We start from the raw sequence: 23,440 nt of genomic DNA on the forward strand, positions 1-23,440 counted from the left end.
TCCCTCAGCACGTGACTACTGACGTCACTCGGGGTCTTGGGGTCAGACAACTGGTCACAGCACAGACACATACCAGGGATGTCGGCGAGGTCTGATGTTCCCAGACACCGACACAGGTCCTGTAACAGAAGCCCATGATGCAAAGAGTAAAAGAACCAAATATAAAGATGTCTTCCTCTGACAGATGTCGTGCTGAGTGCACTGTAAGACCTGAGTAGAAACACTTCACACAGTTTAAATAGGAGTCTCTAGTTTAGTCTGGCAACAGGATAGAAATGTTTACAAAGGTGAATAACTTTCTACTTGCAACAACTTCATTTTGTATACGTATATACTAAAGTGTTCTAATGTGTAAAATTTTAACAATCCTACCTGAAACTTGCTTGAGAGCTCACTTTTATTATTGTAATCCATACAAAATCGGGTACATGTAAGTAGAATTTTTTTTTTCATCACGTGTTTACATAAGTTATCACCGTACACGAAGTCTAACACAAAGATGACTTATAGGAACACATTTTGATCTTTGAAAGCCAAAAAGAAATGCACACACATTGTTCTTGTCCATAGAAATTCACAAATGATGCCAGAATTCTGAAAATCAGAGGAACTAGCCCGAATTTCTCGTATATCGTCTCGCCATTTTTTTTTCAAGGGAAAAGAACGGTTACTCTGGGAAATTGACGATAGCTCAGTCAAAACAGAGTACCCTCCCTTTACAAGGGTAGTAACTGTGTTTAGAAATGCCCAAGCTATCGTAACTAAGCGATTTCGTTACTAAAAAAAAAAAAAGCTCTGCAAACGCCAAAAAAAATTTTAAAACACGATGCTGTACAACAAGTCTTCTTTGAAATGTCGCTCAATCACAAGGTTTAAACATCACAAAATTAAAGTAATTTTTTTTCGGAAACACCAGTACAACATTTCTTAGACATATTTATTTCAATTCTTAATTTTCACAGACGGTCTGGAGCATTGGTTTGTGCAGTTGTCCCCAGATCGTATTACTCAAAACAGATTGACCTCTGAAAAACATTGTAACCGAACATTTGTCTTCCACTGATAGAAAGCAGATTAAGAAAATAACAATTAAAGAAAAGTAATTATAAGGACGTGACAGTTATGTGTCAATGTGTAAAGAGGACACAATGGTACTAAACCTGAGTAAGCTGAGTGTCCTCGGAGATGGCCTGTTGTAGCTGACTAGCAGTGAGGTTGGGGAAAGCGATGGTCTTAGTGATGCGCAGACCGGGAGCGATGTCGGACACCAGGTGAGACAACATGGCCTCCGCCTTGTCCAGCTGTGTCACGGCCTGTTGTAATTTCTTTCTAATGTTGTTGTCTATATCCTCCTGTGACAAGTTCAGTGTCTGTGTGTTGTCACCAATCGCCTTCACCTCACAGACGACAAGACCGTAATGTCGGTGAAAAAGCAGAACATCAAACTCTCCATTTTTCCATTTTCCAGGCAGAGCAGGAGGAAGGCTGGCGGCTATGGGGAGCTGGGCAGCTGCAGGTGCATAGCAAGGTTCACCCAGGTACTGACCGAATGAAAGCTGACTCATTCCAACCAAAACTTCTCTGTTCTCTTCACACATTTTCTTGAGACAGCAGAGAAGTCGCTGCATGGCTGCATCATCTCTGACGTCACTGTCACACACGGGAGGAGGCTGAGGAATAAAAGAACCAGCAGCGGATGTAGTCGTTGCCGGTTGGCTGGACGGACCGGCCTGTCCTGGTTCTTGCTGAAGGACAAGAACATCCTGACCACCAACAGACTGTCTAGTCATGGGCACGCGGTTGACGTAGACAGGAGGCAGGAAGTAGGCGCGTGAGTCGAGGTCAGGGAAGGCGGCCTCAACCCACTTCAGCCAAAATGTCTGAGCTTGGTCTGATAATGGTAACTGTTTCAAAAGAATTGTACAATTTAATAATTGAAGGCGTGACATACTGCGACGAGTTAATTTATTTTAATTCCTTTTTGACAAACCTTTGCCACTCACTTTTAAGCGAAACTATTCGAGTTTGCAGAATTAAATATTTCGTTCGTAAGATTTTTTCGCACATTTTAGGGTTAATGTGAAACTGCGCCATTATGTAACCGTTGTAACCCCTTTGCTTATATTCATCATTATATACTGTTGTATCCAGTTGTAGCTTTCATTTAAATAAAACTTAATTGGTTTCGAAACATACAAAGAAACAAACAAACCTTTGAATTGGACTTTTGATTGATGAGCCTGACTGCTTCCTCGATCTGAGATGGAACACCGCGTATGATGACAATTTTCATACCTGGTACAGGTGACGGGTTGGGGTCAAAGTTTACTTCAGCACCTGACGTTGTCCTTACTTCGTCAAGTGAACGCGTGTTTTCTGTTAAAAAAGAGAAGAAAATTATCTATTTATCTATACATATATTTTTATCAAAAAATCTAACCAAGAGTTGCTTTTCAAATCGAATTTAATATGACGAACTGTAAGTGGTTAATGAGTTATTTAATTTTTGTTCAACGATCCTAATATCTTGAAAAATAAATCATACAGTAACTATCTTCATTGTTCTCTTAACCTTAATCATCATAGTATTGTTCATTAATTTTTTTTCTCAAAGAATAACACAAAATTTAAATACCGATCTTACCTATATTCAGTAGTGCAGCTTGTTCATCGGTCACAGCGAGTAGGTAAACTTTGACCCGATCACCGCCTCTGCAACCTTCTCCTCTGCATCCTTTCCTCTGCTTTCCCTGTATTATGTAACACATTTACATGGTAACATCATAGACTGTACACCATATACACAGTTTGTCTGAGGAAAATACACATCAGATGATATTGTACGAGCATTTTAAAATATAGCTACTAAAGATATGTATATTAAAAGGAAAGAAGTTCAACAAAGTAGAAAAATGTAGAAATGTATGAGGAAAAGAAGGAAGAGCGAGAATTAAGAAAAATGAAGACTGGTCAAGATTCATAATTTTTTGAATCCTAACAAGAAGGAATCATTGAGCTGAAATAGTTATACTGCAAATATTTTTCTGTCACACCACGCACCTAGCACGAAACTTATTCTTAACTTTTTTTAATTGTAAACAACACGTGCGCGCGCGCACACACACACCCCAAGTGTTAATCTTGTGACTGCTGTGTTAATACTGTTTAAACATTTTTTTCATTATAATAGAAATAGAAATCAGAAACAAAATAGCCATGCGAAAAAAGAAAGCCCCATATTTCTGTTAAAATTATTGATGACTAATTACAATAACAGCGATGGCTGTTCCAACATCACTATATTGTAAGTCCTTCTGTTAAAATTAGATAAAAATATTTGTTTTACCATTGATGCAAGTTGTGACCTCTGTGGCCTCTTCCCGCACACCCCCGCCCGTAACAGAATCACAGACCTGGGTTGACTACACCTTGTCTCACCTGTTGTGGAGCAGACGGCAGGAGACCAGACATGGCTGACAGTGGTCTCCCTTCAGCGACTGTCGTCTGCGGTCTTTGTCAGGACAGGACATAGACTGTCAATGTACGCTCTGTACTTGATGGTAGACAGCTAGGATATCAAACATGGGCGACACTAGATGCAGTGAGATATTTATTGTCTACATTGTAAGCGCGAAGTGTAAATAGATGTCACCTAAGTGTAATAATGTGTACAATACCTGTATACGTACCTATAAAACACATGTGAATATGTCTGTACAGCACAAGTGAGTCTGTACAATACTTGTATATGTACACCTATACAACACACATCAATATGTCTCTACAGTACTTGTATACGTTCACATATTTAACACGAGTACAGAGCAGGAACCGACATAGCCTCCATAGTCCATGCGACAAGGGGATAGCTGTCACTATCGTGGATAAAAAAACTGAAACACAGTGAGCATAGATGGACGAGTATAATTGTATAATTCAAGTTATACTACCAGAAAGTAGCTACTTAGAACAGCTGGGCTGTGAACTACTTTATAAAAGAGATAATTTGTTTTGGAAAAATGCTCTACATAAATAAATATGTTTTTAAAATAAATTAAAAATAGTAAAGCTACCATATATATAGATAAAACGAAAAAATGTAAAGGGTTATTTTCCACTCCTCTGATAGCCTCAGCAAGTCTACTGGTTTAGAGATGTGTTGCTCGGAGAACTACGCAGTTTACATGTAAACAAGAATAATCTAGTAACTAATGATAAGGTCTATTGCTGCACAGCAATAGTAAACAAAGTATGCGCAATCACAATCATTTCAAGATTTTATGTCAAAGACTTGTGCTTCAATCACTACGACAGACTTACTGATCGAAAGATCTGTGTGCATGTGTTTGTGTTTGTGAAAGGTGGGAGCTACACCTGTGCGCGTACCTGTACATACACTTGCCTGAGTGTGTTGCTGTGTGGTTGTGATTTGATTAGGTGTAAATGCAAGAGAATGAGATTTGTGCGCGTGCATTTTGTGTTCATTCCGATTCTCATAATACTCTTGATGACTAATTTTTTCTTATTATTACTGCTCATTACTCATCATCACTGCAACTGTTCCTCTCTTCTCATTACCTCGGACAAACTCTGACGACCTGTCGCTTAATTCTCTTCCGGCTCTTGTGTCTGTCGTGATGTTATCGATGTACTCACATGAATTATGTCGATATAACGACACAAAGTAATACTTACTCACCTTTTATTAAATAGATAAGCTGGATGATCAGACCGTGCATCTCGCCATAACACTGACAGTATCTGTCACTTAGTTACTCTGGACATGACGCACAATGGCAAGATGGCGGAGTGACTGCCGTCTACCGTATCGGGTTTTCCCACAGCAAAACTGTAAAACTATTAATAGCAGTTTGTCAGTATAGGTTATCTGTAGCAGACAGATAAGGAGGCGTGTCAGCTATTATGCTAAATATTATTTATCAACAGAAGATGTTTAAACGGTTGTAAAGCGTGTGACCACCTGTCCAGTGTCCTGCTGTAGGTTTGCATCTTGACGTCGCCGTAGTTTGCTGGACAGTAGTTTGAGATTCACGACGCGTAGAGAAAACTTGTAAAACGAGCCCCTCTAGGCTTGCTAACTGCGACAAAGCGATTAAGATTTAAAGATCTGAATCAGGTTAGTTCCCGTCACTCAAATCGATTTCTCACGAGTGAGCCTAGGCCCTAGAGCAGACCTGGGCAAACGCCGGCCCGCGGGCATGATCCGGCCCGCCTCCTGTCTCTGACCGGCCCGCCCTCTGGCCCGCCCCCAGTATATATACTATATATATACAGTATTGGGTAACACTGAGTTAACTATATTAGTCCGGCCCTCTAGAACCATCCCAGTTTCTCATGCGGCCCCTTGGGAAAATTAATTGCCCACCGCTGCCCTAGAGGGACGCCTTTGCATTTTCCCTACGCGTCGCCAATCTCAGACCCTCTAAACGTGTTGGCTGAAAACCTCGTGTTTACCCTTCCATGATTTTTTTTAGAAACTGTTTTTTTCTTCTAGGACTTTCTCACAACCTTTTACTACCCAGACCTCACACCACACATACACCCCTCTCCTATATCCGAGAGTTTTCTTCACCTCGTCAAGTGGACGGGTGTTCTATGTTACAAAAAAACAAATTCCTGTATTCATGATCGTTGTTTTATACACATATTTATACACAAATATAACCTAAAGTTTCGTTTCAAACTGTATTGAACACGACGAACTGTAAATGGTTCATGGTGGTATTTATATTTTTTCAATGCTCCTAATATCGTGAAAAATTAATAGTACAGTCTCCATCTTCATTCTTCTCCTGACCTCTTATTATTATTATTAAAGGTACGTATAGTAACAGAAAAAAGAAGTAAAATAAGTTTTAAAAATGAAGAAAATGTAGGAAAAAGAAGAGAAAGAGCGAGAATAGAGAAAAACGAAAAAGTCTTATGACGATTGATGATCCCTTGAATATTAACACCAGGGCTTCATCGAGATGAAACAGTTGAACTGCAAATACTTTTGTACGTCAATGCACGCAACCTAGAACAAAACCTTTTCTTACATAGCAATAAATAAAATGGATTAATTAGTACAAGTTAACAATCAATGGCTGTTTATGAATGGAGAGGATGTGTATCATGGTGGAACAAAGATACGTTAAATTCGGTAAATTTTGTCATTATTACCAGCTAACAACCAATGCCAGTTTTCCAATAGCAGGGAGCTTGTATGAAGGGAGGAGAACAAACCTAATGTCAAGAACGAGAGTTATCACCCTTACTGCGATGTAGTAAGTACGAGCTGTCGCCCTTGCGCGTCGATTGGTATGAATATGTGGGAGCATCAGTCATAAGAGTATGTGTGAACAAAGTGTTCACAGGAGCCCCTGTATTCTTGGGGAACTCGACTATAGCAATGATAATAAGCCGTCGTGCTAGAAAGATGCTGGAGAGGTTGTCTGTGAGAGAGAGAGCGGGAATGAAAGCGATTCCTTGCCTGGAGTAGGTACTCGATCTGTTAATTTTTATTATTATTATCTTTGTAACTGTTAGAAAAATAATCTGAAAGCCTAAATTTTGGTTCCACTCCTTAAGAATATATATATATATTTTTTTTTTTTTCAGCAAACAGTAGACTATGCTTTTGTGTTAGTGTCCGACTGGTGTATTCACTAGACACAAGCGTTTCAGGAATTACCAAGAGGGAACAAAAGCAAACACAGAGTAAATATCGCCTTGTCAGCTGATGATAGCCGAGTGTTTCCACCCTTTTAAATGGCGTTAGCCATGGAAGTAAAGAAATATTATTATTATTGTTTTCATCTGTCTGTCGTGTCTATACAGCCAGACCCAGCTGTCGGGAAGTATTATCGTCATCTTCATCAGTCTATCGTGACATCCTCATCAGTAGGTTGCTTTGCATCCTTCATGTTGACATCGCCGCTGTTCTCTCTCTGTGTGGCAGTGGGTCCCACGCCATCATGTCGCACGTGTTGGCTCCTGTTGGTAATCCGGGTATCTTGGGTTTTCCTTATTTGCAATATCATGATACTCATAGTTCTTGTTATTTGGTTCTTCTTTGCGTCTTATGTATTTGTTTTTATTCATGATTAGTAATGCTGTTTATTTCTTAGTTCATATGTTATTCTTTTTGTTTCCTGTCCCTCGTAAGCTGTCCATTTTTCGGTTTTGTTCTTATGTTCTCTGACGCTAAAAGAATGCTCATTAGGAGTGCACACACACATATATATATACTTTTTGTGGACCCAAATGTTAATATTAAGTCAGCCAGTCCCCAAAACATCCCATAGGCAGTGAATTACACGATTCACACCGCAAGAATACATGGTGAATGTTGCATTATTTATGTTGTGTTCTCCGCTTCAACTAAGCAACTAAGGACTGCTCTGTTCAATACCAATACTTTATTTGATGCCGCCTTTGAACAACAAACACAAAGGTCACCACATGGCTGTATTGAATCTTAATGATCTGTATTATCATCGCATTACGCGCTCTTGCAGTAGCTTCTGCATAAACTCCATGGTCAGCAGCAATGCAGGTCATAGGTCAACGCCATTGGCTCTGCTTCTTCGACTTGTTATCGCGCGTCATAACAGCTGCTATCAAACCGCCTGCGAGAGCAGCTGTGGCACCAATGGCAGCTGTCTTCACCCAGAAGTCCACCTGGTCACTGCTGGCCTCCCCATAGCGACACGAGGTGGCGAAGTGCTCGCAGTTCTTTATGAGGACATTGTAGCCAACATCATTCAGTCTAGACCAGGCTTTCTGTACGATCTCTTGGGGAGACAGTGGGCTGCGAAAAGACATCTTTATTATTTGATTAAAATTTATGTTAATATGTAATGGAATTATTTCGTTAGTTTTCTTGTTTGTTTTCTTGTTCGTTTACCTGTTTTATTTTTTCTTCGTCAAGTTAATCCATCAGCGAATCTGTATTTAATAGGTCGTCACTCTTTAAAGTTCAAACTAATGGACAAAAAACTAAGATGTTCAAAAGTTAATTTCTATTTTACTATGTTTCAGACTCAAACAGCATACATGTACTTCATTGACAAAAATACTGGGTCTGTGAGACCTAGAGCCAGAAGTTAATAACTGTGAACTCCATGCACATAATGAGATGTGGTCTAACTTTAAAAGGTTGTCTACAAACATAAATAAAGTGGTAATACCATGCAATGCAATCGTACAAGAAGATAAAAGCTGATGTGCTTGGAAAAAAAAAACCTGTTGATTGCTACTACTAGTATATTAGAAGGAAATAAAAGAGGCCCGTACACCTGTCAAGATTCCGATGGAGGAAATATTAAAAGGTCACGATGAGAAAATATAGAATTATGCAGGTTAAGAGGTAAATAGTTCTTACAGTAGATTATTTGAATATTTGTTCCTCATAAATAGCAATAGACGCAAGAAAACGCAAGTATAATTAGAACCCTTCTGTAGGAATAAAAAAGACATAAAACAAATAGTAAGAGACAGCAGGCTTGTTTAATGTTAGAAAACTCACCGCTTTTCTCCATCCAAACAGTTATTTCTTTTTGCCTTGTCCCTTCCAGCAACATCCAGGAAGTTGTCAACGCGGACAGTCGCCTTGCTGTAGCACTCTCCACTGAAACTAGTCAGGTGAGTAAAGTTCACCTGTGCATCGAGTCCGTCATTGTCATCGCCTGCCAGGTGAATGACTTGTTGGTTACCTGGAAATCATGGTGAATAAGTCTTGAAAGTTTTCTTTTTTCATTTAAAGCTTCTTTGACTAGGTGTACAAGTATGTAGAGGAACAAAAAACAGAGTTCCCTTGCGTTTAAATCGTCATCACTTTCGTCTTTTAACATCTTTCCTTTTCGTTAAATGCTCAGTCTACCGGACAGCTTCTCTCAAATAGCTATTAATTAACAAAGCGGCTCCTCATCCACTTAGGCCCTGCATTTCCGCTGAGCAGTCTGAAGCGCAGTTGAAGGATATAATACATGTTAAAATCATTTTATTGACCGTTAGAAATTAATGTATACTTTATGCGTTTGTTTCCCTACATTGATGACCAAAATTATTGAAAGCTTCGTAAACTGCGAAATTAATAGATAAATAAAAAAAATGATATAGACTGATAGAGCTATTAAAAGCTACCTTATCTAAAGTGAGTTCAACTCATTAGGTTGTCTATCACTCACCTACATACACAGCCCAGTGTGAATAAAGACCACGAGGAAACTCGATTAAGTCGCCTTCTCTGAGAGATTTCAGCAATGTCCTGTTGTGCATATTGACCTCCATGGTCGCCATGTTTCGACTATCTTGTGGTCAGTACACTATAGTGACGTCACTGTTGACTTCACCTGCACACACACAACACGCATGTCACGAGGATGTCAAGAGGATGTTGTCCTCAAAACCCTGTGTCCACATCAGACAGAACACTCGTACATGGGCTGGGGCAGGACTTCACTCAGTGCACAGTGTACAATGAATTACAAATGCCCTACCTCCACCCCACCTGTCATTTGATGTCTAGGATGTCGAAAACACAGTGTGTCATAGAGATGCTGAAAGCAAAACATTGTGTTGGAGACTTAAGTACATTCTCGAAACATCAAGAAATCTTATCACTTATTCAGTATTCTACACATCAGGCAATAATCACATACACGTACTTACAAATAGGCAGCAGCCTCGGTGACAACAAAGACAGCCTCACACAAGTCCACCTGGCCTGTGAACAAAAGCCTGTAGCACAGCTTGGCAGATGTCTGTAATGTGAACAGAACATGAAGTCCCAGTCTGTCCCCTCAGTCGGAGCTCACCTCAGTAGATAAAGACTGTTACACAATGCAACCTCCAGGTCTTCACCTGAACCTGTAGCACGGCTTCCTAGAATTCGCACACCTGTACAAGGTGTATAGATAGCATTGCTATCACTCACACGATGCTGACCTGTACAAGGATGATAGGTGGTATTAAAAAATCCAAGTTAGAGCATTTATGTACAGTAGTACTTGGACTATCTTTTCTGAATAGTGAGGTCACACTTTGTTTGACCTCTTACTCTGTATCACACACACACCCCATGTGTGGTAAATACGAGTACATCTAGCCTCGTTGCCTGCAGCAATAGTGGTTTTATTGCACAAGAAATGGAAGACAGGGGAGGTGATTAGATTTACCCTTGTGTTGTCTACACTGGCTTCCCATCCGTTGTGGCATCCAGTAAAAACTGTCCGTGCTGTGTTTTCATGTCCTTGCTGACACCTGCCCTGATTATTTCTCTGAACTTCTCTTACATCCCAGCTACTGCAGCAGAAAAAAGAGACAATGTGGACAATTTCAAACCAATAGAAACCTCTCTGCTCAGGGCCGCCATGAGCCTAGGGCCATGCCTGGAACAACTAACCGACTGACCGAAGCCAGGACTTGTAGGAGCCACAGTGTGTAGCTCGCCATGGAAACAGTGGATCAGTCTCGTTACACAAGTGTAAAGTTACAGGTATGTCAATGTGGGGAGCACAGTGAGTAGGGGAGATGTGAACGCCTCACAGTGTGATCACGTGACACCACAGGTCAACTCGAACACTGCGATAAGACGACTCGACCACTGTCTACACGTAGCTGTCTATTTGGTATGTAGTTGAATGAGAAGGAACACGGCGGGCGGATGAAGTGTTTAGTGTGACGACAGCTGTTTCTTCCCGTGGAGGGTGTTCACTCTATGAAGGAGCAGAGACAGGTCTCTGACGAGGTTGGCAGATCGGGCAGAAAGGAGGACGGACAGGTGGAGCAAACCCTTTCGAGGGAAAGTCATCACCCTATGCGCATCGTACTGTCAACGTTATCTAGGCCCTATATAGGTTACCTATATTGACGGGGGAGAGTACTCTTACCAACCAAGGGCCATAACCCCTAATAATGGCACGTGACTTTTAGCCAATTGTGTACTACGTGATCGGAACTGCGCGCCATTTGCAAAGCTGTGTTTCTACACTTTTCGCAAAAGGAATTATAATTAAGCTTCTTCAGCCGTCAATTCCAATACTGATACATGTGTTGGACTCTTCAATAACAGTATGTATAATTTATATACTCTAAATTAGCATAGTTATTGAGATTTTAGTTCCAAGTTCAGTGCAGAATATTACGCTAAGAGAAGAAAGATTAGAGTACACATTAACGCAATAAATGCACAAGTTTTCCAGAGAGAAGTAGAAATCAGGCCCAGCAGTTCTGAAAGCTTGCAATTTGATAAATCTTTAGCCGTTAGCGATGCAGAGAATTCGGAGCTGTCAGAATTTCCTCAAATAAATTGCGATTATGAAAGTGTAGGTCACGAACTTTACGATTCGAAAGCAACAGAATTTCGACAGTTCCTTCTGTTTACTGGTATAGTAGCGTTAAAAGTATCGATTCAGACAAATTAACTTTAATGGCATTTTCTCTACAACAAATGGTAATGACTGTATGATGGTCAATAATTTATTTTACTGTTATTCTAGATAGCTGGCTGCTGGCATTTAAAGATGAAAGTGGTCACAGGATGTGCAACTGGCCATCACAATCTGTTGAACCAGATGCAAGCTTCATTAATTAGAGCTATAAAGCCAGATTCCTCATGTTCTATGCTTCCAGTTCTCCTGCACAAGTCATTAAGTAAGTGCAATTTATTTTTTGATTCCTAATATTCATAATTAATTCTTGTGCAGAAGAAAATTTATGAACTGTTTGAACTCTATAACATGTCATTACGGCACAAACAGTGTAACTTTGGTTGTGATTTTGCCCTATAAGAGTGAAAGGGACTAAAGTACTTGATTATATTAAAGTGAAATTTATGCTGTGCTTTTGGTCTTGATTTGTGACATCTAATTAGCACCTTTGCCTTCACGCCTCCAGCGCCCTTGTCTGGTGTTCATCCTGCCAGCACAGGGACCCCAACCCCTTGGAAGGTAATTTGAAGTCATTTTGTTCATAATCATTTTAACATTTTGTTTGTTCTTACCCTCGGCCAAGACTTTTGAAAAGCGTTTTTGTGAAATATAACTAGAAGTGCAAAATCCCAGGCTTCTTTTGCCATAGTGAAAAAAATTGAAATAAATAAGGATCACTATTTTACATGTTTTCTGCTATTGCATTTGTTGGTTCCAGGTAAACAAGATAAACTACAGAAAGCTGTACAGCATATACTGTCTCTTCTGGAAGAGATGAAAACTTACGTGAAAGACGTGAAAAATAGGCTTGCGCAGATGGAGTGCCAAACCCAAGAAAAGGAGCTGACATCTGACACAAGGGTTACAGTTTCCCTTAAAATCTTCAGAGGATGTAGAATATCTCAAGTTGGATTTAAAGACAGATCCAGGAAAACGTGCACGCTTGGTATGTACTCTATTCTGATTTGTTAGGAGTCAAGTGTCTGTGTGCTATTCCCTTTAAAGGTTTTCATAGCATTATGTTGTATAATGTCTGCAGTACTAAAAAGTAACAAAAGCATTGTTATGGTGGCATGAATTACAGCTGATAATAAATTTTCTGTAACCACTTTAGCTTGGTTACGAAGAAAAATATGAAACTTCCTTAATGGTTTTCATCCATATTTTGGTCTTATAATACTAGTTCTCATAACATGTATCATGATACTGACCACAGCAAGTTTTATTATAAAAAAGGATGTTTGTTTATTTTTTTCTGTTTCCAGGAATGCTATTTGGCGATGAAGGGAGGCTTAAACTTAAAGCTCGTGGTCAAGAGTATACTGTCTGTGCTATTTTCAACACAATTAGCCCGGTGTTACAACTATAACAGCCTGAAGGGAAAGAAGGGTCTGAAAAACCACCCCTTTATTTTAAGAACAGTTCAGGGTATGCATCTCCACTTGTTTCTGTTTATAACGCTTTAAAATTTTTATGCCACTTTACATATCTTTATAATTTGCTTGTACCTTTCTTTATTTCACCGTATATTCTGGATTTTTAATTTCAGCGACATACAATTAAATGCTTATTTTTATGCAGACTTCATATTCTTATATTTGTTCTATTTTTAGATGCTGCAAGAAAAAGTTATCCTGATGCTACGGAAGTGGAACTGCAAGTTCAGATTTCGAGATGGCTGACTGGGGCGAGAGATCGCGAAAATGGGAGAAAAGAAAGACTTTTAAAGCCTATAAATAATTCTGGGGTTGAGGGTGAATTACAGGAGAATTAAAGCTGTAAAAATTTCAACCGATATTTGTCTGGAAAACTCTGACATAAACCTGTACAGGTCAATGCTTTAAGAATTTGTGTAAATAATCATTTTTTTAATTAACAGTTAAATAAACATCAGTAAACAAAAAGTTATGTTTGTTTTTTGTAACATTATGGATTTTTTATGAACGTTTTTGCTGTTTCTTATGCAATCATTGCAAGACACTCATTATTAATCCATTTATTTTGCATTTATAGGGTTATGTTGATGTATTTGATATTTTTTGCAAATCAGAATACACCAAAATACCTAAAATTACCAATAGCAGCTGAAAAAGTGATCTGGGATTTATCTGGGATTTGCCCATATTGCCTATATGGAAAATCCACATAAGACCCATGGTTAGCCCGTTTGCGCTTTCTACGTTAGGACCTATATAGGTTTACCATATGCCCCCTAGATTCTGCTATATAGGGTCAACGTGAGTCCATGTGGGTCCTGTTTTCTAATGCTGATTGGGCATTGTTCTGAGACTGTCGGCTGAAGTATTGGTCTTCACAAAAAAACATCATCGTGAACCGACAATAACAAGGACAGCTTTAACATTAGAGCCCAGTTGATGCGCCTGTGAGAGTGAATGGTGAATGGTGGAGATAGAGAGGTAACAGCACTGGAATAGTGGAACTACGCTTAGTTCGGATAGCACTGGGACTCCCCCCTAGACGAGTGGGATGAATGGGATGGGATGGGATGGGATGGGATGAATTTGCATGTTTTATTTATCCTAAAGGATGACAATGTGTCAAGGTAGAATGACTAAGAAACCAACAGTTTGGTCAGAAAAACCATGAGATTCAGTCTGTGATGGTTTGGTGGACATGGCGATACAAGGATAAGAACAAGGGGCTCAGTGACGACAACTCCAGAGCCAATGTGAAAACACAAACATAAAAACTGTTACTAATTGTTCAAACCATTTATGTCTAAGGTAGGCCTGCTCAAGGCAGGTTAGAGCAAAGCGACAAACTGTCAATACTCTAAAATAAACACAAAGATTCAATGACATCAACTTTACAGCGTGTATATCAGTGAAGGTCGTGTACCCGTATATCAACTTTCCAAGCGGGTACACGCTCCTGTGATAATATACCTGACTGCGGCTTCTCGTTATTCGAGACTAGACCTCAGCTGTAGGTGTCTGTCGTGTCCTGATTAAAGTGACCACATGACAACCGGATGCTGCCATAAACTCAGATCATTTTGTGAATTCCTTGGGTGTTCCTCATAGTGTTCCTCATAGTGTTCATCATGGTGTTCCTCATAGTGTTCATCATGGTGCCGTAACCAAATGATTATAGTGTTTTCTGCCTCTGGTGTAAGCTGATCAGTCAGTCGATGAACACATGTAAAAATGAATTAATAAATGAAACTGAAGATATCCTCGACAACAAAGCTGTCATAGCTACGCTGGCCAAAGGACCAAACCTCGAGGCAATAGCTATGGCAGAGCTAAGTTTAAACACACAGACAAACAAACAGCTTCACTGTTTCAAAGTTCAAGGTTGCAACTCTGAATGATAGCAATCAAGGATGGCAGTTAATAGTTAATAGTGCTGGTGATGGGAAAGAGGAATTCTCTCTTCACAGTCTGCTTATCACTCCACATCAAACTTTCCTGTTTATGTTCTCATCTGATGACTGAGCTCGTTGTTCCTCTCATTTCAACTACGAAGGTCAATTGTCCGGAACATAAAGGGGAAGCATGGTGCTGCCTGTGGGCTGTAGCGACACTACTGGGAATTAATTAGCTGCCTTTACCGCCATGTTGGTAGACTTCCCACTACACACTGAGAGACTTTCCTTGAACTCCACATGTCTATCAGAAGGATGATGCCACTCAATAGGTCGACAATTCTCTGGAAGACATTTCAACGCCAACAGGTGCAGACTGGACTAAGCCAAGGATCATGATATCAGTGAGTTTACGAGAAACAAACTAAACCAAACATAAGAACACCAACAAAGAAATTTTATTATCAATGAATAATAAACAGGACCCCTATTGTAGTCTATTAACTCTTGCAGGGCCGTGCTTAGGGGCAGGCGGACGAGGCATCTGCCTAGGGCCCCGCGCTTCAAGGGGCCCCGCGCTTTTGATTGATATGGTAACTAGGCATATGGAAAACCGTGTGATCGTGGCGTGAGGGCCCCGCACATGCCCTTTGCCTCGGGCCCCGCGGGGGCTAAGAACAGGCCTGAACTCTTGTATTTATTCTTTGTTCTCTGCTCGTGTCTGCAGTAAGGAATGCACTTGGGAAGGAAGTGTCACAGACACTCGTGTACACGTTGACACCTGGACATTTGCGCCTTCTTATCTTCACAAACAACTCTACCCCTTTTGTAGACCTGTATACAGTTTATGATTTTAACTAATAAATATACACAATAAACGTTAAATATAATTTCCCAGTAAACATACATCAGTTAATCCTTACTACTCTCTACGATCTTTTATCATTACTTATTAATATCTCAAACTCTAAACATAGTCCTGAAAGAAAGTTCCTTTTCTTGGTGATGAAAATAAAACTAAGACAGTGTGAAATTCTGCACAAATTAGCTTTCACTGTATCAACAGTCACTGGGGACTAATGTTACATAATCCATATATATATATATGTTTATATCTTCCACACACACACACACACACGTTATCTTGAAACGTAGAAACAATCAAAGAAAACACAACTGATGTATCGACCTGGTGACAGACGTTGTTCCCTAAATGACAGTGTCGATTGGGACGAGCGACCTCAACAACTTTTATCTCAAACCCTGCATCTTGGGGTCAAAGGTTGTACAATCTCGTGCTGCCTCTTTGGGACGAGCGACCTCAACTTTCCTGGGCCAAGTACTCCGGGATACCAATAAAGCTGCTCGTATAACAGTTAATAAAGAGAACAAAACAAATTACTCATACATACCCATAACTTTTAACAAAACTACACGAAAAAGTCAACATACAAAAATTTAAGAAAAATCCAAGATGCACCACACCTTTATATGAGGACACAACATTCACTCCCCCACACGTATTCTCGACACTTACCTCGTGTCTCTCATGGACATCAAGTGCTGGACGGCTAAAGTTAATTTAAATTGTCTTCCCCCACTTCTTATTCCTCTACCTAAAAAATAACGCCGGATTAGTCATTAACAGGTGGCAGCCATCCTCACTTTGGGGTTGTTAGCCTCGTGTCCCCCTCTGTCACTGTTAGGAACAGGGGGTGGTTACCCCTGTCTGTTGTTAGTCAGGGATTATTGCCCTTACCACTATCGGAGAGTGTTTTTGGTTGCGTCGTGTTTAGCGTCAGAACCCGACGTCATTTTATGACGCAATTTGAGAGGGACGTAAGGGGAAAATTATTTGGAAGAAGGCAGACGGCTGTGAGAAGTGAAGAGAGGCGGACTGAAAGTGTGTGTGGTGTTCGCTTCTGTTCTTGTGTGTTGATCCCAGGGAATATATTTGTGGTGTTCGCTTTGCATCTGGTGTGTAAATCCCAGAAAACATATTCTGAGTCGTCGATTAGGTGTCTGCCAAGTCAGCACTTACTATTATTAAGTATCGGAACGTGTATGTGGTTTCCTCTACACGTTTGTGTGTGTGGATATCCGTCAAGTGTGAGCAAGACTACACAACTTCTGTACAAGGGAAAGAGAGGATTTTACCAAGACGTTTCATTTTTTGGTGTGAGTAGCTAAGACTCTAACGAATTATTAAAAAACATACGACAGTTTTGAGTTACAAGCCGCTGCATGGAAGACCTACAGACTTTATATATAGTTAGTTTAATATTGATTGATATAAAGTTTGGTTGCCCACGACAAATCTAAGTGATATGTGATTGAAAGAACACGAAAGGGGACGCGTGCGTGTAGTGAGTGAAAGTGTCATAAAAAAAAACAAAAAAACAGCGTCTCTGACAGTGACAGGGAGGATGGGCTGACTCAAAAGCTTTTATACGAGAACACGAATTAATGAAAAAAATTAGACAAGGCTCAGCATCCTGTAACAGTAGAATATTTTCAAGAAATCTCACTATTCTGCACTTTAAATAATAATGCTGCAGTACTTGCAAGTCTTGTTGTGTGTTTTATGTCAGACATTTACTGTAATCAACTTTCCATAGTAAGCGATGTGCTTTCCCATTACAATAGTGTCTGTTGATGATCATGTGCAGTGTCTTGTTTATTTGTTTCGATATATGCGGTTTGCTAGTACAGACAGAGAACTCTGGAGACAGAGAACTCTGGAGGATGAATTTCTCGACAGTTTTCTCAAACCGTTATATTTTTAAGTTGTTTATCACCTGTCATTTGCGTCGCCTGACTTTTGTAAAGCAAATAGTGAGGGCTGACCGACTAAGAAACAAAATTGCTCACAAAAAAAATTGTAATTAAGGAAAACATAATTTAAACGAAGCAAAATCAGCAGCAGCTACAGCAGTAAAATCAGTTTGACTAAGCTCACAACACGTGGTAGTCAAAGTCAGATGTTGGACGAGGCGATTGCTTCTTGATCACTTCCTATTGTCATCATCAAAGGACTGATCAAGGATCAAATGTTTTCTCTAACAGTTTATATCGACAACGACTTGAAGGGACGCTTGCAACCACTCATACAGCCGACAGGACCACACGATTACCAAACCACTAATGAGCGACACACACACAGAGAGATAACAGAGAGCTACCCGACGTGGTTACTAGTGGCTGCTGTGCTCACTAGCGACCTCTGACCTCATTTGAACCACCCGCTCCTCTCAGCGTCTCAGGAAGATGCCCCGAGGGACGCTAGGCTGTGGGGTTCGCTACATTGTCTCCCAGGGCGAGAACCAATGGCCAGCGTCCACAACACCCACGTGACTACAGCGCGTGAAGGCTTTTCGCCCCAACTGCGGACAGGGTGGGAGGGGCTATGAACAGCGAGCCCCCATTGGTGGAGAAGGCAGCTCATGTGGCAGACGACTGTGACGTACAACGGACATGACGTCAAGCGCCACTCGAGTCAGCGAAAAAGGTCACGACCTTAACCCCTTGAACCGGTTAAAAATAGATTTCAAAATTACGTCAACCTGTCGTCTGCTGCTCGCTGTGTTCCTGTTAATGAGTGCGTCCCTTGCATTAAGAGAAACACAGACACAGAAACATGACTGACACGTGACAATGATACGATAATGACTTAGATGTCTAATTAGAGATATTTCAACCAGTATTTCTGTGAGACTACAGTTGACAAGCCAGGGACAAATAAATGAAACCAATTGACAGAGCCTAATGGTGTAACAACAAACACATCTTTTGGTAAAGACATGAAGTGCCAGGAGAGACCAGAGTAGACCACAGGGCGGATGTAAGACCGGATTCCAGGCCAGGCCACGCCCTTCCTGCCAAGCTTCAGCCAATGGAAAGATGTCAACGGGGATGTAATGAGCATCACAGACTACAAAGGCCGATGTCAGATGAAGCCAAGCTGTCATGACATAAAGTCACTAAGTGTTGAAGCCTACAACAAAGCAACTCAACTTTCCTCCAGAGATAATAATTTCTATCAAATCCACCGACAACTACATGTCCTGTAGCAACCACACCATCAGCAGCAGCAACACCCGGGTGCTTTGTGTCGGGGGTTTGCTATAAGAACTTTCAGGTGAGATTATTTTGATTTTTCTTTGAGTTTTTCTTGAATTTTGTGTGCAGCATATCGTTTCACTTGTTCCAATGTCTTTTCAATCATCCTTCTCTCCTACATGCACAGCTTTGCACACGGAAAACTACACCATCCTGAGACTTCAAACACAAAAATATTTTCCAGGTCTTTTGAGTATTACTACTTTGTGGTCACTCTGATGAACAGAGAGAGAGGTGTTATGTCAAGACAACAACAAAAAACACAAAAGATAATCATAAAGAAAGCTTAATACGGATTAAGTGTGTGTGTGTGTAGTTGAAGATATGAGTAGATTCATGTTGAATTATCTAGCAACACATCATGAAAACGACTTCAAGTATAGAATAATGGTGTTACATTAGGATAAAGCGAGCTGAACACCGTTTAGTCTAAGTCGATACAATACCGAATATCAATCGTCATAGTTTACAATAATGTATAAAACACAATATAAAAACACTTTGCTCTAATAGTGATTCATGAGGGTTGATGCCAATCCAAGTATTTAAAATTACTTGCATCATTTCTAAATAATTGATGACAAGTTATGTCACGTGTCAGCGATCGTGCTGTCATCCTTGTGTGCCTCCCATACTGAGCTGGCCCATCGTTAGGTGTTTTCTTCACGCTTTTGTCCCCTCTTTGTCTTACGTCTTGCGCGCGCGCACAGCTTCCTTGATGCGTCATTTTACTTTTTCCTTTTTTGACGTCATGGGTAGTCGTCATCAAGTAACAGACGGTGCTTGACCGTGGCCATGACAGTCAGAGTTTTTCATTTTGTGTCGACCGATCTGCCACAAGCCGTTTTGGGTGAATAGAGATCCATTCTGTCGGGTTCCACACCATTCTAGTCTGTAAGGGGCCTTTGGGTGGCGGTGGAAGTGCAAGTGAGAGAATTCTTTTATGTTCAAAGCCATAGTCCGATGTTTGATTACAAGATTTGTACTTTGTTAGCTTAACGTTCGTGATTGCCGGGTCGCGACGCTTGTAGCGCGTACTCGTTTCCCGTTGTATGGATTTGTGTAAGATCAACATTAGATTTTTGACGAATCTTAGGATTAGTCCGATGGTCGGATATATGTATCAGTGTGAAAATATTGTTTTAGAAATTGAGCAGTTTCAGGACACGCCTGTTGATTGTAAGAATTGTTTTATCTACAGTCTTATTTTTCGTTCTTCTTCACTCTTCCACCTGTTGGTGTTTTTCGCTCTTCCTTCGTGTCACCGTGTCTTCACATCCTTTGTTGGCGTTGCTGTCCGTCATCGTGTCGAGGGTCCACCCTGCACAATCATCATCATCTCGTCGGCGCGTGAACTCGCGACCCTGCTGCACCAGTGTGCGGAAAGGCTTTCGACTGAACACCTAGAGCAGGAATCTTCGAGCAGGAGCTTTCGTGGCCAGTGGCCGGCCAACATCATCGCATCTGGACGAGAAGACAGAGGGGTGGGGATACGTCTTTAGAGCGGCAAGCAAGGCCAGAGGGCGGGCTGCCGTCTGTGGACATCTTCAACGGACTTCTGAACTGTCACCCCGCAGTGCATGCGGGTGATGTATTGTATATACGGTGACTGAGATTAGCCTGTGCACAGGGCAGCTGATTTGTCTTATTTTAATTTATCTGTTTTTTGTTTGTTGGATTATTCGCGCTGATCTATATTTGTTCATGTGAGAGTGTGAAATGTTTGATTTTTGATTCCTATCAGTATTATTTTTTGTGGCTAATAAATTAGTTTTGTTTGTTACGTGAATTTTGTCTTTGTCATTTCTGTGTATGGTCTGCGCTCGGTTGAAGTTCGACTGGATTCGTCGCGGTCACGCGACACTGATGACATTTGACAGAACGTGTACAAACTCTTATAGACACATTGACACAGATATTACACTCGCAGACTGACACATTGACACAGACATCTCACTCGTAGACTGACACATTGACACAGATATCACACTGGTAGTCTGACACAGATATGATGACACATTTACAGAAACACCTCTGTAACAGAAAAACTTGTTGACACGTGTTCTTGTGTAAACAGAGATACAGACCCCGTGATGTAAAAAAAATGTAATGACGTCATGTCTATGACATTACAACTTGATGACGTGGTGATACAATGAGAGAAGAAGAGCACAAACACTAAAAGACAATTGTTGATGTAAGAGACTGACACACGACTACAGCAGGTGACAGGTGTGTCAGTGTAAATGACAGTCACCTTCAGGCGGCTAAGGGGCAGACAATCACAAGTTGTGACGTACAGCGGGACATGAGGTCAAGTCGGGGAGAAACTCTGATGTACCGTGGTAACAATTCAGATTTAACAAAGTCGTAATCATTGTACTTCAGACACACGACGACTTTTCTCTCCAGACCACGAACATGACGTCCATCCGTCACCCACACCACGTCACTGCGGGCCGTGGCCACGTCCTCGATGTCGTCATCCTTCATCACCCGCACTGGGATACCCGCTTCTTGCAGTCCTGTCACCATACCCCAGTTGTCACTAATGTCAGACCAGTCCAACACCAGGACGTCTCTCCACTGTAGACAGGGTGGTGTGTCACCGCTGGTAGAAGTCAATGTTGTAGATGATGTTGTGCTGTTTTCTGTCAACATGGATATAAACAATAGCATCGTGACGTCATCATGTTAAACTGACAGACACACGTCACTAACACACCTTTTTATTTACAAGACTGCTTCTTACCCGTTCGTTATTAATCACACAGGTAAGTGTTTAACTGTAAACAACGTTACACTACACAATACCCACACATACCTGTAACACCAACACGGAGACTGTGTAAGAAGCTGGCCACCTCACGACCGCACGTGACACAGTCACCTGGCCTTCGACCTGAGTGACCCTGACCTCGGTGATACAGTCGTGTGACTGGCGGGCCGTCTGTGTGGTCGGGTACACCTCGCTCACTGTACAGCTTGACAGCACGGTGTCTAGTGATCCTCTCGACGTGCTCCACTTCCCTGACGACGGCCGGAGGAGAGCGGAGGGGTCTGGTTAAATATTCCACTTGCCAGCCGGCGGGTGCGTGTCTATGGAAACAACTTCCCGCCCACAGATGGAGACGAGGAACTTGTTTCAGCAGCTTCTTACACAAAGTCTGGAAGTTGTTGATTCTGTAACTACGACTGTAACATAGGATGTAGTAACCCGCGTTACACTGTTTACTGTTAGTAATGTGTGATTTTGTTTGTGTATAATGCTAAATATTGTTACCAATGATGTCATCAAGTAAGTAATGTCATAATAATGACACGTGTTGCAACACAATGTGTGTAACAGCCGATGCTTCAAAACAAATCTATGTTGACAACACAACACCTCCATCAGGTGTCACAACTGTTGAGGAAACACCAAACAGTTTTAGTGGAGTAAATGCAGACAACATCTACCTGTGTGTCTGTCATCACATCACACGCTGTACAACTCACCTCAACTCACCCACTACTTCATCAACGATGACGTACAACGACCCTCCCATCGCCGCCTGTGACAAGTCGTTGACGGCCTTCTTCACTTCGTCACCGTCATAAAGATGATACAGCAGGAGGTGAGGCTGACCGGGTGACACACCTGCTGACTGTAGTGTGTTTACTGCCTGCAGCAACAGGTGATACAACATGATGCTCGCTACACGACTACCCCTCCAGGTACTGACAACGTAGACGTGGTGACCACACCGCAGCCACTGTATGGCCATCAGCAGCAGCACCACAGTTTTACCTGTACCGGGCGGTCCGGTGACAAAGAGTGTGGGAGGCGCCGTGTGTAGCAGGTGAACTTGCTCCGGGAAGAGTGTGATTACAGCAGTATAGCACTCTCCTGTCCACCACACGGCCTGACCCAGGGTCTTGACACTCACACGTGGAGGACACGTGCATGGCACACTCACTGTTGTCGCCGGACCACAGAACCTACAACAAACAAATGTTGGACACTTGAGCTCATCTTACTGTTATAATAAACATCACCCGCTGTGACCAACCCTGTACATTGAGTGATTTACATTATTTAGTACAAGTTGTTTGTTACATTCAGTAATAAAGTTTTCTCTTATTGTAGAGGGCCAGTAGTCCGGCGTTGCTGTTGTTAGTTTTTGGCGGGATCTGCTGACGCAGGGTGAGAGGGGCGACTCGGCAGTGATTTGGAAAGCTTACCCCGTCCCCGAGTTATATAAGGGCAGAGCTGAGACAAAACGTGTTAACAGAACACCCTAGATAGGGATTTACTTCATTTATATATTCTTTTTATTCCTTCTTTGTTTTCAAAGCTCTCTTTGTTTATGTGGCTTAATAAGTATTTTTTGCTTTCACTGAAATCGCGTTGTTTGTTGGAGTGTGATTTGGGGGCTCGAATCGATAATTAGCGTTAATTAGTAATTTAGTGAAAGTGCATCACGCACATGATTATGTCGGCGTGGATGGCAAAGTAGTCGAGAGTGTAGTCAAGACCTGACTACGAGGCTCTGCCCATCACACGTGTGATAATGTG

At 41.3% G+C, this 23,440-nt stretch overlaps 3 protein-coding genes and 1 long non-coding RNA gene across 5 annotated transcripts in view; 2 read left to right on the forward strand and 2 right to left on the reverse strand.

Moving 5' to 3' along the window:
* Positions 1 to 7,401: 7,401 nt before the first annotated feature.
* On the reverse strand, positions 7,402 to 9,955 carry LOC112575198 (HRAS-like suppressor 3). Of its 2 annotated transcripts, none has more exons than XM_025256874.1 (4): positions 9,672 to 9,955; positions 9,192 to 9,356; positions 8,531 to 8,717; positions 7,402 to 7,813 (listed from the first exon to the last, which is right to left on the reverse strand). In XM_025256874.1, the coding sequence occupies exons 2-4, from the start codon at positions 9,301 to 9,303 to the stop codon at positions 7,567 to 7,569; spliced, it is 546 nt and encodes a 181-aa protein (XP_025112659.1). In that variant the 5' UTR covers positions 9,304 to 9,356; positions 9,672 to 9,955; the 3' UTR covers positions 7,402 to 7,566. The 2 variants fall into 2 exon arrangements, with proteins under 2 accessions (XP_025112659.1, XP_025112658.1); XM_025256873.1 differs by having other exon boundaries at positions 9,676 to 9,954.
* Positions 9,956 to 11,910: 1,955 nt separating this feature from the next.
* On the forward strand, positions 11,911 to 13,712 carry LOC112575199. Its single transcript, XR_003101581.1, has 4 exons — positions 11,911 to 11,954; positions 12,154 to 12,381; positions 12,701 to 12,863; positions 13,049 to 13,712. It is a non-coding gene; the product is annotated as an uncharacterized LOC112575199 (long non-coding RNA).
* Positions 13,713 to 17,752: 4,040 nt separating this feature from the next.
* The window catches only part of LOC112575197 (angiopoietin-related protein 7-like), a 32,682-nt gene continuing 26,994 nt past the window's right edge, over positions 17,753 to 23,440 (forward strand). Inside the window, exon 1 of the mRNA XM_025256869.1 lies at positions 17,753 to 18,901. The gene's annotated coding sequence lies outside the window, so the exon portion shown is untranslated. The remainder of the gene's footprint in view (positions 18,902 to 23,440) is intronic.
* Positions 20,916 to 22,721, reverse strand: LOC112575196. The gene is made up of 3 exons (XM_025256867.1): positions 22,381 to 22,721; positions 21,707 to 22,077; positions 20,916 to 21,533 (listed from the first exon to the last, which is right to left on the reverse strand). The coding sequence occupies exons 1-3, from the start codon at positions 22,647 to 22,649 to the stop codon at positions 21,142 to 21,144; spliced, it is 1,032 nt and encodes a 343-aa protein (XP_025112652.1). The 5' UTR covers positions 22,650 to 22,721; the 3' UTR covers positions 20,916 to 21,141.

This window comes from Pomacea canaliculata, linkage group LG11, assembly GCF_003073045.1.
Source record: "Pomacea canaliculata isolate SZHN2017 linkage group LG11, ASM307304v1, whole genome shotgun sequence".
Lineage (NCBI taxonomy): Eukaryota > Metazoa > Mollusca > Gastropoda > Architaenioglossa > Ampullariidae > Pomacea > Pomacea canaliculata.